At 49.0% G+C, this 14,571-nt stretch overlaps 1 protein-coding gene across 7 annotated transcripts in view; it reads left to right on the top strand.

Moving 5' to 3' along the window:
- The window catches only part of SYT9 (synaptotagmin 9), a 203,401-nt gene that overhangs the window by 68,824 nt on the left and 120,006 nt on the right, over positions 1-14,571 (top strand). For all 7 annotated transcript variants that reach the window (XR_002335511.1, XM_013998937.2, XM_021062309.1 and 4 more), the window contains one exon: positions 7,528-8,074. Coding sequence is in view for 6 of the 7 variants with exons in the window: in XM_013998937.2 (XP_013854391.1) it covers positions 7,528-8,074 (547 nt within the window). In the remaining variant the exon portion in view is untranslated. The remainder of the gene's footprint in view (positions 1-7,527; positions 8,075-14,571) is intronic.

The following is a 14,571-nucleotide window of genomic DNA, read 5'->3' as shown; positions in this document are numbered from 1 at the left end:
GCATTTTACATCTAGATGTATTTTAGTCTCGGAGTCGTGCGATTAAATTCTCTCTTCTGGTGCCCAAATCAACCTTCGTAATAGTTGCCTGCCGTAAAGCCCTGACTTTCCAGCTGCATGTGCCCTCATGCTGATCGTTTGCCTCATTATTGCATCTCAGACATTCTTATCTAAGTTCCTGCTGACCTCGTTTTATGCGCTATGCCTGGAAGCACACATCTTTGGCTCCTGTTCTTACTGTAATGAGAAGGGCGTGGTCTCCTGATGTTTTAGGGTTATGTTGTCTCTCTCACACACGCACACACACCCTTTTTACTGACAAAGTGGGGAAATGAATGAAATTTCCCTCAACACGCCAGCACCGTTTTAACCTTCTTTTTTAAGGAACAGTTTTGATGCCGTATCTGGGAGGGAGAAGGTATTTTTTGCTGAGATGGAGCTGAACCGTCTGCTCTGCTGGTTATTATTTTTGCTCCCTTCTTTCTCATTGTGTTCTTTACTTTCTCACCACCACCAGTTTCTTTCCTGCTGCTTCCTTCTTGCGTCTTGTTAATCACGGGTCCCAAAGGTCCCGGGACACCTGTGGGCCTGAGCACACAAAGCTGAGGCTCCCAGTCGAGGGCCTCCTCCCGTCTCGGTGGTTGGCACAGCTTCTGCCCGGGCATGTGAACCAGAAGTCTCGCCCTTGGAGTTCCCGCCGTGGCACAGTGGTTAACGAATCTGACTAGGAACCATGAGGTTGCGGGTTCGATCCCTGCACTTGCTCAGTGGGTTAACGATCTGGCGTTGCCGCGAGCTGTGGTGTAGGTTGCAGACGCGGCTCGGATCCCGCATTGCTGTGGCTCTGGTGTAGGCCGGTGGCTGCAGCTCCGATTCGACCCCTAGCCTGGGAACCTCCATATGCCGCGGGAGCGGCCCAAGAAATAGCAACAACAACAACAACAACAACAACAACAAAAAAGACAAAAAGACAAAAAAAAAAAAAAAGAAGTCTCGCCCTCAGCTGGCCTCTGCAGCTGGGATTTGCTTGACTCCCACCACCGCCTTCTGGAACGTTCTAAAGGGGAGCTCAGGTCCATCTTCTAAGAGCGTTTCTGGTCAGGGTGACTTTCTCTTGGTCTTCTGAGACCAAGCGCCTTGGCATTCTGTTCCTAGTTAGCTCAGTTCCTGGTAGAACCCTCCAGAATTCCTCTTCATTCCTTTTTATATGAAAGCCCTTTTGTGTCATGACCTACTATCCTGGGAACGTGGATCGTTTTGTTCAGAATTTGTCGATACCGGAACATTTTAAAAGTCTCTACTCCAAATATATGAAAATCCCTGGTCCCTCAAAATAGAGGGAACCTTGAAAGGCCAGCTAATCTGCCTCCTGCTTCGTGTCCCAGGAGGAAAGTCCCATCTCTCTAAGACTTCTCACATTTCCTTTGCAAAAGTGTCCGTGACCACACCGCAAACTCCTGATCCAGCCTGGTAAGGCCTGTGCGCTGTGCCACAGGCCTCTCCTGCCCGCCTCGGCCTCACCTCCAGGCCAGGGCCAGCCCCAGCACTGAGACCGATGCTCCCATGCACTCGGGGAAGAGGCTTGACCCGGACAGGCTCGTCACACTGCAGCTCCACCGGCCTCTCCGCAGCCCTTGTTCTTTGCCGTGCCGGGCTCCGTGGCCGCCTTAATGTCCCAGCGAAAAGGTCCCCTCCTGGGAAGAGCCTCCTTGGCCCCTGCCAAAGCACGTGTCTGCCCTCCGTGCCCTCCGCCCTGCATCCTCCCCCGCGTTGTTTTCCTGTCTCTTCTTCCCAGGGTTAAAATCTACTTCTACCCGTGCGATTGCTCAATTGCTGCCTGTGTCTCCCTCCGTATCCCGAGTTCCGTGAGCGCGAGGACCACGGCTGCTTTGTTTCTGCTTCTCGTTCGAACTCCCGGTGCAGCTCCTGGCACAGAGCGGAATTTCTCCATTTATGGTTGACAGGGTGCATTCGTCAGTCTCAGGCCACTTGTCTCGGGTTTCTGCTGACAAAAATGGCAAAGCACCAAACTGTCCCCGAGCAGCGGCTGCAGTAGCGCTGCTGTCCCCGAGCAGCGGCTGCAATGGTGAGAAGCGGGCGGAAGGTCGCTTGCCCTGGTGGCACATACGTTAGGAGCCCTACCTTCAGACTTTTGACCTTGTCTCTGAACTAAACACCCTGTAGCGTCCCAGGGACCGTGCGACAGCATCGACAGCAGACCCTCTGCGTCTTCCAAATTCGAGTCCCGTTCGTTACGGGCCCTTAACTCTGGGAAGCAGGAACGTAGGATTCAGTGTGGTGATTACTCTGAATAGCACAGTTGTATGAGGCCATATTTTTCATGGTGCTGAGAGCACTGGTTAGATGTAGGCATTTAAAACATACTCTCTTAGTTATTCAGATTTTAATAAATGGACAGATTCAAAAACAGACATGGCCCAGACCCCTTTCAACTTCGAAGACGTCCTGAAACCAGATGCGAATGTGTGTTTCCTCTGCTGGGGTCTCAGGATGGGAAACGCTGACGTCCGTGGCATCCTTGTCCTCACTCTGGACACATGTACCAGGCGTTTGCCACGCGCAGAGCTCTGTACTCTGTGCTGGTAATAAAGAGGAGCCAGGACCCACCTCAGCCTTGGAAGGGGAAATACGTGACAGCACCGCTGGTCACACACACCGAAGGGCTCGAGGCTTCTGTGGGGACGAATCTGGCAAGATCGTATAAGACGCGTGGGACCGAGTGAAGACCGGATCCGGGGTCCGGTTCATGCCTGTGACAGTGAGGACCTGACGTCAGTGGGAAGCAGTGGGAATGGGAAGAGACAGGAGATTGAGCTGCCTGAGAGAAGGTGTTGCTGGACGGAGGCTCACGTTAGCAGTGGGGACAAAATACTGGAAGATGCCAGCGAGGTTTCCTGTCTGACTTAGGACGGGGTGGGAGAAGCCAGGCTTGCTTTGCTGGCCAACGCCCCTCCACTGGCCACGGCCTGGTGCCTCCATCCGCCTTAGCTCCCTCCCCCGGGAGCCTCTGAATCCCAGAATAAAGCCTCAGATGCCGTCTCCTCCTGCCCGCGTAGTCATTGTCCATCTGCTTCCTGCCTTCTGTGTCGCTCACAGTTCAGCAGAACCCAGCTCTCTCCTCTCCATCACCGGGGAAGATTCCAAGAAGGCAAAGAGCCCCCATTTCTGCTCTTTCCAAACTTCCCTGTCCTGACTTGGACTCGTAAAGAAACCCAGGAGAGTTCTGAGGTCTCAGTCCGCCCCTCTGTGTTCTCTGGACCCCAACGCCTTGTTAACACCGGTGACTTAGAACCAGGGAAGGGAGCACACCCGGCCTCTCTGTCTCGGAGTTGAGAGAGGGCCGAGCGGGTGTCCTTTTCTGTGTTGCACAGGAAACCCAGTGATGGGGGGGATGCTGGCCATTCTGAGCTCTGGTTCTCACCCAGGGCCTGGGATGTCGGATGTGAACACATGTGAGGTGAAAGCTGCTGGGGCAGAAGAGCTGATGGGTCCCATCCTGCTGGAGAGCTGGGCGCCACGAGGAGAACTCAGCCGATTTCCCTCGGAGCTCCGGAGCATCAGCCGGAGGCTGAGGAGCAGGAGGCCGGGTGGAGGAGGCAGGCTCGGCCCCCGCACCATCGCATCTGGGACAGGTTCCCAAGCCAGAGGGCTTCTTTCACCCTCTGTCTAACCCTGGTCAGTCCCTACCCCCCCTGCCCTGGTTTATAGCTAGTGTACAACCATCTCTTCACTCCTGGCCAGTCCTTTCCTTGAAGGCGGCGGCTGGGCTTTGTCTCTCTGTGCCTTCCAGTCTGGCTAATGCCTTGCTTTTTCCGCACATTCGAATTTGCTGGATTGCAGTCATGTCTTCTTTCTTAAGATGCAGTGGAGGAGGCTGGCTTCGGGGGCTGTGGTTCAGGAACTGAACTTTATTTGGGGGCTCAAAGTGGGACCCTGGAACAGGTTGATTTAAATTTGAGGAGAGGAGGAGCCGCCTGTGGGCACCTGGCTCTCCTGGCCCTTGGCTGCAGCTTGGCGAGGCTCAGATTCCTTCAGGCATGAAGGTGTGGTTTTGAGCTTATGCGAAATCTGCTTTCCAGTCTGGTTGGTCGTCTTGGAAGTTAGTTCTTCTCCAGGCCCAGCCTCTGGTCCTCCAGCCCAGCCAGCTCCAGTCCTGCTGCCGTCTTCCTTGCCTGTTTCACGAAAGGAAAATGGCCTCTGCCCCCCACCCCCGACGGGGCTAGGAAGCGGGGACAGAGGCTCAGTTCCGGGCAGCTTCTGTGGGACAGTGTTACGGTGGGACTGTCCCCCTTCTCAGCACGTGCCCTGGGGGACCACCTCTCCCTCTGTTCATGGAACACAGTAAGTCCTGAAAACACCGAAACAGAGGCCCCCCCAAACCTACGCGGAGGCCTGGCTGCTTCATACTCAGCTCCCTCCTTGCCCCACTCAGGGTCCACGTTAGAACTCCAGACCCTCAGGCTGAGGGCCATCCAGTGGCCAGCGTTCGAGGCCACCTCCAGGGACCATTCTGGACCCCCATTCCAGGGAGGGGGGCTCAGGCCATCCCATCCTGCGGTTTTCTCCCTCTTGCTTGTGACCTGTCTCCTCGTCCGTCCTGGGAGAGCTGCAGGATGCTGATTTTCCATTTCCCCATCTCACCTTCTCCCTCGTGGCCCTGGGGCAGCCTCCCTGCCCTCCTTTCTTGGTGCTCAGCCCGGAGAGCAGCACAGGTTATGGAGGGGGGGGCAGGGGGGTAACAGGTGACCCCAGTTCTCTGGCTGCTCGGAGCTTCTCTGACCCATGCCTCCAACTCCAGTCCCCACTAACTCGCTCCTGCAAGGAAATTGGAATCGACTGAAAGGGGACCCCAGGGAGGGAGACCTGTCGTGGTCTGTCAGGGTCTTTGGCATCTGCTGAAGCCACGGCCTTACGGTTGGATTCAGCTGGTTTCCTGGTGTGATTCTGGCTGGTGGAGAGAAACCAGTCATGCCGAACATTTGGGTAGATGATAGGATTCATATCTGTGCTTGATTTTTTAGAAAGAACCTTCAGCTCTGCTGGAATTTTGAATGGAGGCCTCCTGTGCAGTTGGGTTGTGAGGGATGGGGAGCTTCTCTTTGGTCTTTGAAGTACAGACCTCTCCGTGGTGCCCTCCCCAGCCCACCCCCTGGACCTCCCCCGCCCCCGGCGGTCCTTTGTGGTTAGAAGATCAGGGCACGTTGGACTTCTTTCCAGATTTCATGTCTAAGAAAATGTGCAAGGAAAAGAGAATATGTTCCATTGCTAAGCAGCCACGTTCGTATACTTAAACTTGACCCGGCAGCTCCGTCCTGTTGATAAGGGAAAGAGAGACTGCTGCTGTGGTGAGTCTAAAGCCAGGACTCTAGAGCTGCAAAGGGAGGTTGTTGCACACGGAGTCTGCCAGAGCCACTTGGGGACAAAGGTTGGTGTCCGTCACAGATGCATCTAGTGGAACTGCGTGGTGCACTCTTAGTGTTTAGACTGTGCCGCTACCAAGGCAGATCCCTGAATGGTCCATTGTAGATGGAAACTGAATCCACACGCAAGTAGGACCCTTGTTTGAATCCAGTTTTTTCTGAAAAGTTGGTGGCATGGGAAACACGAGCTGGTGCCAGCCACTAATGGCCTCTGAATAGGGCAGTATACCCACTCTCCCCTGCCAGACACCCCCCCCTCCGCCCCCTCCCAGACCTTCCTGCCCAGAGATCCCAATGGAGCAGGACTAAAGCTCTACTCTGCACTGGAGAGATTCAACTGTAGGCAAGGGACCAACCCGGCTGACCTGGCCGTACTAGTTCAGAGAGCTGGTTTTACTTCCTTTTTTCTTTCTTTTTTTTTTTTTCTTTCCTCTTTTTATTACAGTTGATTATAATGTTCTGTCGATTTCTGCTGTACAGCAGAGTGAGCCAGTTATACATATATACGCATTCTTTTTCTCATATTATCCTCCATCATGTTCCATCACAGGTGTTTGGATACAGTTCCCTGTAGGGGACCCCGTAGGACCCCGTTTTTATCCATTCTAAATGGAATAGGGCTGAGAGCCGATTTGAGGCGCCTGACGTGGTCCCCTGACTCTCCCCCCTCCTTAAAAAAATCAAAGGATACAGAGAAAACTAAAGATGGTGGGTTTTCAGTAAGAAATTAAAATCTCGCAGGAGACGCTTGCAGACCACACGGTTTCTGCACACATGGGAACCTGTGTGCCTGGGTGTGCCCCTTGCGGTGGACTGTGTTGTCTGTGACAGGCGCAGGTGACAGCTCCGTGTACCTTTTGGGTGACCCGTAATCAGGAGGGTATTTTAGGGTGAAGAGAAGTATTCAGCGCAGCAGCGTCTGTATGACAAGGGAGAATCATTTCAGACGTGTTTCGGGTCCCGTTAATCCTGTCGTTAACATCTTTATTTCATAAAGTACTCTTCAGAAAGGAAAAGACGACAAACTCAAATATTTACTCTGCCTTGACGACGATTTACCAACCCCCCAGAGTCAGCTTTCACCTTCTGGTGGAGGAGGCTATTTTAATTAAGGTTATTGAGAGACTGCGCAAAATCCAGTGTAATGGCTCTGAACTCTGAGCTAAAAGCAAACACAAAGACCCTTGAAGACAGCTTTGCAGGCAATAAAGACTCCTCTCAGTTTGTGAGGATCCACGCAGACGAGGCAGGTTTCAAAGAGCATTTCAGGGAAACTTTTAACCCAAACCAATTGGCTTACAGGGTGAAGAGCAGATTCCGTTAGCAGATATTTCATTTGTAAATATCAGCATCCAGGCTTCCCTCGCTGAGTCCCTTATCCGTTTAGGGTAGCTTACTTTCCATTTTTATCCCCTCCGTGTTAGAAATACAGCCCTTGCGCCTTATTGCTCATCCCTCCGTGGTCCAGCAGAGGCACAGTCACAGAGCTGGCACCTGCACTGTCAGAGTCCACGCAGTCCCCTGCACGCAGACACGTCCTGACGCGTGCATTTCCAAAAGAGCAAGGACTGTGTTCCTGGGATGATGTGATTTTACTTCACCCAGTAAGAGTGTGCAACCTTAGTGGGCTCAAGGCCAGTGATGGGAAATGCTGTGTAATTGAGAGAAAGGTCCATTCTTTTTAAGTCACCACGTAGCTAACTGTTTCCTCTTTGGGATGCTACTGTGTCTCAAGGTGAGTCATTTTGCATTAAAACGAGTGTGTACAAATCTTTACATCCCACCAGCTGAATAAGCTTCTTGAACCGCATCTTAGGCAGTTTAGAAAGTACATGGAACCTTCCAAGCTCCCGGGTCACACGTTAGTAATTCGTTTCCTGATGCCAGACCTCAATTGCAAGCTTCTAGCCTTGGGGAGCAGCTTACTTGCATTGATGAGCATTTTGAATTTAGGCCAAAAAAAAAAAAAAACAAAGGGCCCACACATCTGAGCCTTTAACAGTCTGCCTACATCCCAGGCCCGCGTTTCCGAAAGACCCGGAGCCAATGAGGTTATGACTTTGTTCTTTCTCGCTCTTCACTCAAGGCATAATTCAATCCGAAGACAGCTCAACCTGTCACACCCAGAGTTCAACATCCAGCAGCTTCAGAAACAGGAGCAGTTGACTGGAATTGGCCGGATTAAGCCGGAGCTGTATAAGCAGAGGTCCCTGGATAACGACGATGGGAGAAGGAGTCACAGCAAGGCCTGTGGGAGGCTGAACTTCATGCTGAAATACGACTGCGACTTGGAGCAGCTCATAGTGAAGATTCACAAAGCCGTCAACCTGCCTGCCAAGGACTTTTCCGGGACTTCAGATCCTTACGTCAAGATCTATTTGCTTCCTGATCGGAAAACCAAGCACCAGACTAAAGTTCACAGGAAGACCCTGAACCCCGTGTTTGACGAGGTGTTTTTGTTCCCGCTGCCTTACAACGACCTGGCCGCCCGGAAGCTCCACTTCTCCGTCTATGACTTCGACCGGTTCTCGCGCCACGACCTAATCGGCCAGGTGGTGGTGGAGCACTTCCTGGACCTGGCCGACTTCCCCAGGGAGTGCGTCCTTTGGAAGGACATCGAATACGTCACCAACGTGAGTCTGACGTTCCTTCCTTTGCGGGCGCGGTGGGGGCGTCTTGGTCAGCAGATTACTTACTGCTGACAGAGAGATTTCTTACGCCTTTTCTATTTGAGGGGCAGAGCGTAAAATTCTCGTTAGTGTACATAGAGCTGTTGCTTCAAACCTCTTTTCCTTTCCAGCAACGAGTCTTTCACGATATTCATTTGGCGCTGTCCAAGAATTACTCACGGAAGCAATAGAAAAGCACAGCAATCTCTCTGTTCTTCTTTCTAATTCGTAGCTGTCCCCTCATAAACCTGAGGTATCACCTGCCCTCCTCACCACCTTTTCTTTCGAGTTTTCTTCGGCTGTTTGTGCCAGGTGGGTCCTGGCAGCCTCTTAACTCTGATCTGCAGTGGAGACGCTGTGGCCTGGCCCTCTGAAAGCATTAAGTCCTTGCCGTTGCTCAGCTCAGCCCTGCGGCATTTCCCATGATCAGATCTTCAGCTTTCATCCCAGAGCGGAGAAGGACTGAGAGGAGTTCGTACCACATTTTAAAATATGGAATCGAAGGTACAGGGGGGTCCGTCTGAAAAGATCTACAGATATTGGCAAAACTAATCTACACAATCACAGCTAACTACACAAGGTCAGATCTAGTTGGCACCAGGAGAGGGGGCAGACGTGCTTTGTAGGGATGCCGTGTTTACACTGAGGTACAAGATTGCAGTGCCGATGTTTTCATCCCACTGGCAGCCTTCCTTTCACTGTCCTGAAATAGAAGAGAGAGCGTTCTTAGGGGACTCTGGTATTTGAAGGCCACTCGCTCTATTTCCCTGTCCACCTTCAGGCAGCTTTGTTAGCACATCTTCTGAGGGCAAAGCCTTCTCTTCCTCTGCCTTGGCGTCTGCAGACACCAAGCAGCGAAATCCTTACTCGGCTCGGATGATGACCCCGGCTTGAGTTTGCAGCCCATTTAGTGAAAGGCTCTCACTCTGCTCAGGAAGAGACCCCACAGAATCTCTGCCCCACGGCCACATACCCACGTGGTGCCTGTTCTCTCGTCTCAGCCACGTTTGTGAACTGGACTCGCGTTCCCAGGGACAGCTTCTCTTCACGTGCTGTGTGACACCAGAGCCAGCTCTGCCCTGCTACTCAGATGAGAAAAGTAGAATGTGGTGCTTTGCTGGTCTTTATTTATCACAATGACCAGGACAGAAACGGAGCTGGAGAAGGTCCAGAGAACGTCGGGTGATGAAACCAAGGTGATTTGGGAATTGGGGAAGGAAAAGGCCTCTTTGGACTTGAAAGGTAGCGATGTCTATAAACCCCCAGATGCTCTGGGAGGCAAGGACCGTGTCCCAAATCCCAGTCACCAAGGTCAGGAAGCAGCGTTAGAGCTTTAAAGAAACAGGATGAGCAGGCTGCTGATGGTCAAGGGCGAAGCCTCTCCCTGGATCGTCTGCCAGGTCCCCTTGGGTAGAAGCTGAGCCCTGCGGGCTGACAGTGCGTGATAGATGGAGGTTGGTCACATGGCCTAGTGTGACGTGTTGTATTTCTTGACTAATGGCTTCTGTAGAATAACTGGAATGGTTGTTAGATATCCTAGCAGGGGTCCCGCTCTGCGTTGCCTTCTGGAGACTTTAGGGGGAGTAGAAACGGGTGCACGGTGGCGGCTAAGAATCTGGATGAGGCTGATCCCCGGTGGGTGGGTCACCTAGGGCGGGTTCCTGTGGGGCCAGAATGCAGGGCGCAGCCTGCCGAGACCTCTGAGCCCCAGATCGCTGCCGTCTCAGCACTGGCCCGTGGCGGAGATTTCTGCCCACGGATGGAGAATCCGGGTTTTCCGTAGAGTTGAGGAGAACGTGAAATTACTGATCAAGGAGGAAAACGGAGAAGTTAAAAGGCCTCGGCATTCTCAGTTGTTTCCTGAGCAGACAACACATGTTCTGAGCACTGATCTAGGCCTCTGGATGGCCAGCAGCCCAGAGGAGGTCCTGAGAAGGGAATTACAGCTTGTTTCATAGTTGGCCATTTTAAAAAAATTCCGTTTAGAAAAGGACTGTTGGGGGCTGTTTTGACTGTGCTTTTTTGAACGTGCATCTGTACAGACTGAGCATGAACGTTTGAGATTTGCCAAGGTTTCACTTTTGCGGTGCAGCATGTGTGTGGTGCAGCGTATATAAAACACGCGTACAGATTAAGGAGAGGGTAAGGCCAGAAAACCGCCACGTGCCTGGGTACCCGCAGCCTGTTCGCCTCCACCACGTGCTCCCAGCCCATTCCCACCAAGGGGAAATCTGTCCTGAATTGTGTTTGGAAGACTGTCCATTGTTCTGTCCATTTCTGCTTTGGGTTTTTGGTCAGTCCCTTTGTCTCTGACCTTCAGCAACTGAGATGAATGGAGCTGGGTTTTCATTACTGTGTGAAATTCTCTTGTGTTCTGTGTACAGATGAGCTTTCTTGTATTGATGATGTTTGGGCGGTTGTTAGTTTTTATGATTCTGAACAACGCTGCAGACAACATTTTTGGGCACATCTCCTGGTTCCCCCATAACTTCTCTAGGGGTATCCCCGAGAGAGGTAGGCACTCGGCCTTCAGGCTCTCTAGGCAGGGCCCAGTGTGTTCTTCCACTGTTGGCCCCCCCCACTGGAGGGACCAGCATTCCTAAGGCGTCACATTCTCACCAACTCCTGCAGTTGCCACCCTGTCTGTGTGTGTGTGTGTGCGTGTGCGTGTGTGCACATAAAGTGAGGTGATTTGTATATTCTCGGCTGCCAAGGTCAGCCGTCTTTTGAAAGGCTTGTTGGTCATTCACATTTCCTTCCTTGTTAAACCTTTGTTAGCACTTTTTAACTGTCGTCTATCGTTTTCTTTTCTTACTGATTCATTCGTGTCCTCCACAGTCGAATGCAAACCCTCAGACGGTGGAGGGTTTTACAAACAGCAGCTCTCAGTTCGTGGCTGTCTTTATACTCATTGGATGGTATCTTTGGATCAGCGGAGGTTCGTATGTTTGACGTGGTGAAATATATCAATTTTTCTATTGTAAGTTACTGTGTTTTTGTCTTGTTTGAGATCCTTCCTTGCACTCTGTCATAAAGCTATTCTTCCCATGTTTTCTATCAGGAATTATAAAGTTTTGCCTTTGCGGATTTTGATGTTGATCCACCCAGAATGAAAGTGTTTGTGTGGTGTAATCTAGGCAGCCTGTATTAGCTTCGGTTGCCGTGACAGAATTCTGTAGACTAAAACCTATGGGAATGTGTTTCTAGCAGTTCTGGAGCTGAGAAGTCCAAGATCAAGGTGCCAGCACATGCGGCTCCTGCTAAGAGCCGTCTTCCCGGCTTGCAGGTGGCTGCCCTCTCGATGTCCCTCACGTGGGGACAGAGGGAAGCTTTGGTCTCTCTTCCTCTCCTTGTAAGGACGTGAATCTCATCATGGAGGCCTCGCCCCCCGTGACTCATTGATACCCATGTCCAGATACCAACACCTGGGGCTGAAGGGGGACACAGACATTCAGTCCGCAAGGCAGCTCCCGTTCTTTTTCTATATGGAGAACCAATTTTCTGGCACATTTTCCCAATACTCTGCAGTGCATTGCTCTGTCTTATGTAGGTTTCTGTATATGCAGAGTTTGTTTCTGGGCTCTAGTCTCTATCCGTGGTTCGATTTGAGTATCTCTACAAGTAGCCCGATTTGTAAATGGCTGTCATTCTGTGAAAAACTTTTAACATCTGCAAGAGCACGTCATCCAGCCTGCTTTTTCTTCAGTTCCGTCTTGGCTAAGACTTGCCTTTTCTCATAAATGTTAGAATCCGATAGTCACATTAAAATTTCTTTCCCATATATCTTTGGACTTCTGTGAAGCCTATAGATAAATTCGGGAGCAGTTTACGTCCTTTGTGGTAGTGAGTTTCCTCTTTGTAATCGTGGTGTACCTTCCGCTTAGTTAGTTTTCCTCTAGTCTTGCATCCAGGGCTTCTAATTTTCTGCATGAGCATGTCCTTTATGTCTGGTTAGTTTTATTGCCAGGTACCTTACTTTTTAAATAGTATCTTTTCTAAAATTGCATTTTCTAACTATTGTATGGTAATGCAGTTTCAATTTTGTATATTTATCTTCTATTTGGCAATTTTGTAAAAACTCTTATTACTCTTGTGATTTTTAGACTCTTCTGAATTTCTTTGTAGAGAATGAGTCATGTAAATTATGATAGTTTTGTTTCTAATATATATATACTCTTTTTGTTCTTTTTGGTCACACCCATGGCATGTGGAAGCTCCCAGGCCAGGAATTGAACCCACAACACAGCAGTGACAACACCAGGTCCTTAACCCTCTGAGCCACAGAGAAACTCCCCTTTTATTTTATTTAAAAAACATTTATTATAGTTGATTTACAATGTTCTGTCAATTTCTGCTGCACAGCAAAATGACCCAGCTATGCATCCATGTGCATTCTTTTTCTCACATTATCCTCCGTCATGCTCCGTCACAAGTGACTGGGTATAGTTCCCAGGACTCTAGAGCAGGACCTCATTGCTGATCCACTCCAAATGCAATAGTTGGCATCTACTAACATCAGCCTCCCAGTCCATCCCACTCCCTCCCCCTCCCCCTTGGCCAGCGCAAGTCCTTCTCCATGTCCATGAGTTTCTTTTCTGTGGAAAGGTTCATTTGTGTGGTATATTAGATTCCAGATGTAAGTGATGTCATATGGTATTTGTCTTTCTCTTTCTGACTTACTTCACTCAGGATGAGAGTCTCTAGTTCCATCCATGCTGCTGTGAATGGCAGTATTTTGTTCTTTTTTATGACTGAGTAGTATTCCATTGTGTATATGTACCACCTCTTCCGAATCCAAACGTCTGTCGATGGACATTTGGGTTGTTTCCATGTCTCGGCTACTGTGAATGGTGCTCAATGAACACAGGGTGCATGTGTCTTTTTGAATTACACTTTTGTCCAGATATATGCTCAGGAATGGGATTGCTGGGTCATATGGTAGTTCTATATTTAGTTTTCTGAGCTACCCACATGCTGTTTTCCATAGTGGTTGCACCAATTTACATTCCCACCAGCAGTGGAGGAGGGTTCCCTTTTCTCCACATCCTCTCTGGAATTTGTTACTTGTGGACTTATTAATGATGGCCTTTCTGACCAGTGTGGGGCAGTACCTCATTGTAGTTTTGATTTGCATTTCTTTAATCATCAGGGATGTCAAGCGTTTTTTCAGGTGCCTCTTGGGCATCCATATGTCTTCTTTGGAGAAATGTCTGTTCAGGTCTTCTGCTTATTTTTCATTTGGGTTGTTTGTTTTTTGCTGTTGAGTTGTAAGAGTTGTTTGTATATTTTAGAGATTAAGCCCTTGTCAGTTGTATCGTTTGAAACTATTTTCTCACATTCTGTGGGTTATCTTTTTTGGTTTTTTTTTTTTTATGTTTTCCTTTGCTGTGAAAAATCTTGTGAGTTTGATCAGATACTATTGGTATATTTTTGTTTTTATTTCTGCTGCCTCGGAAGACTATCCCAAGAAAACATTTGTAGAGTTGATTTCATAGAATGCTTTGCCTATGTTCTCTTGGAGGAGTTTTATGGTGTTTTGTTTTATGTTTAAGTCTTTAAGCCATGTTGAGTGTTTTTGTGAATGGTGTGATCTACTTTTATTTTTAATTTAGTGCATAGACTAGGATTTCCCATTCAGTGCTGAGTAATAATTACGGTACTAGTAATCCTTGACTTATTCTTTCTTTTAAATGGACTATCTTTAATGTTTCCATTGAGTATGATTTTGCTATAGATGCACTGTGGTTGTTTTATCATATTCAGAATGTATTCCTATATTCCTAGTTGTAAACATTTTATTAAATTGAAGTATAGTTTATTTACAATGTTGTGTTAATTTCAGGTATACAGCAAAATGATTCAATTTTTTTCCGATTATATTCCATTCTAGGTTATTATAAGATATTGAATATAATTCCCTGTGCTACATAATTCCCTAAAGAGCTTTGTTGCTTTTCTGTTTTATGCATAATATCTGTATCTGTTAATCTCGTATTCTTAATTTGACCCTCCCCCTTTTTCCTTTGGTAACCGTAAATTTGTCTGTGACTGTGAATCTGTTTCTGTTTTGTATATCAATTCATTTGTATTGTTTTTTGTAGATTCCATATATAAGTGATAATCATACAGTATTTTGTCATTCTCTATATGACTTCACTAAGTATAATACTCTTTAAGTCCATCCATGTTGCTGCAAATGGCAATATTTCATTACTTTTTGTGACTGGGTAATAATTCCATTGTAAATATAGCACATCTTAAGTCATCTGTTTTGTTTTGTTTTTGTCTTTTTGTATTTTTAGGGCCATACCTGCGGTATATGGAGGTTCCCAGGCTAGGGGTCTAATTGGAGCTGTAGCCACCGGCCTACACCACAGCCACAACAACGTCAGATCTGAGCTGCATCTGCAACCTACACCACAGCTCACGGCAACGCCAGATCCTTAACCCACTGAGCAAGG

The sequence above is a fragment of the Sus scrofa genome, chromosome 9 (assembly GCF_000003025.6).
Source record: "Sus scrofa isolate TJ Tabasco breed Duroc chromosome 9, Sscrofa11.1, whole genome shotgun sequence".
NCBI classification, from domain to species: Eukaryota; Metazoa; Chordata; class Mammalia; order Artiodactyla; family Suidae; genus Sus; species Sus scrofa.
The sequence above is the reverse complement of the archived record's forward strand: the minus strand, read 5'-3'. Positions and strand labels throughout refer to the sequence as shown.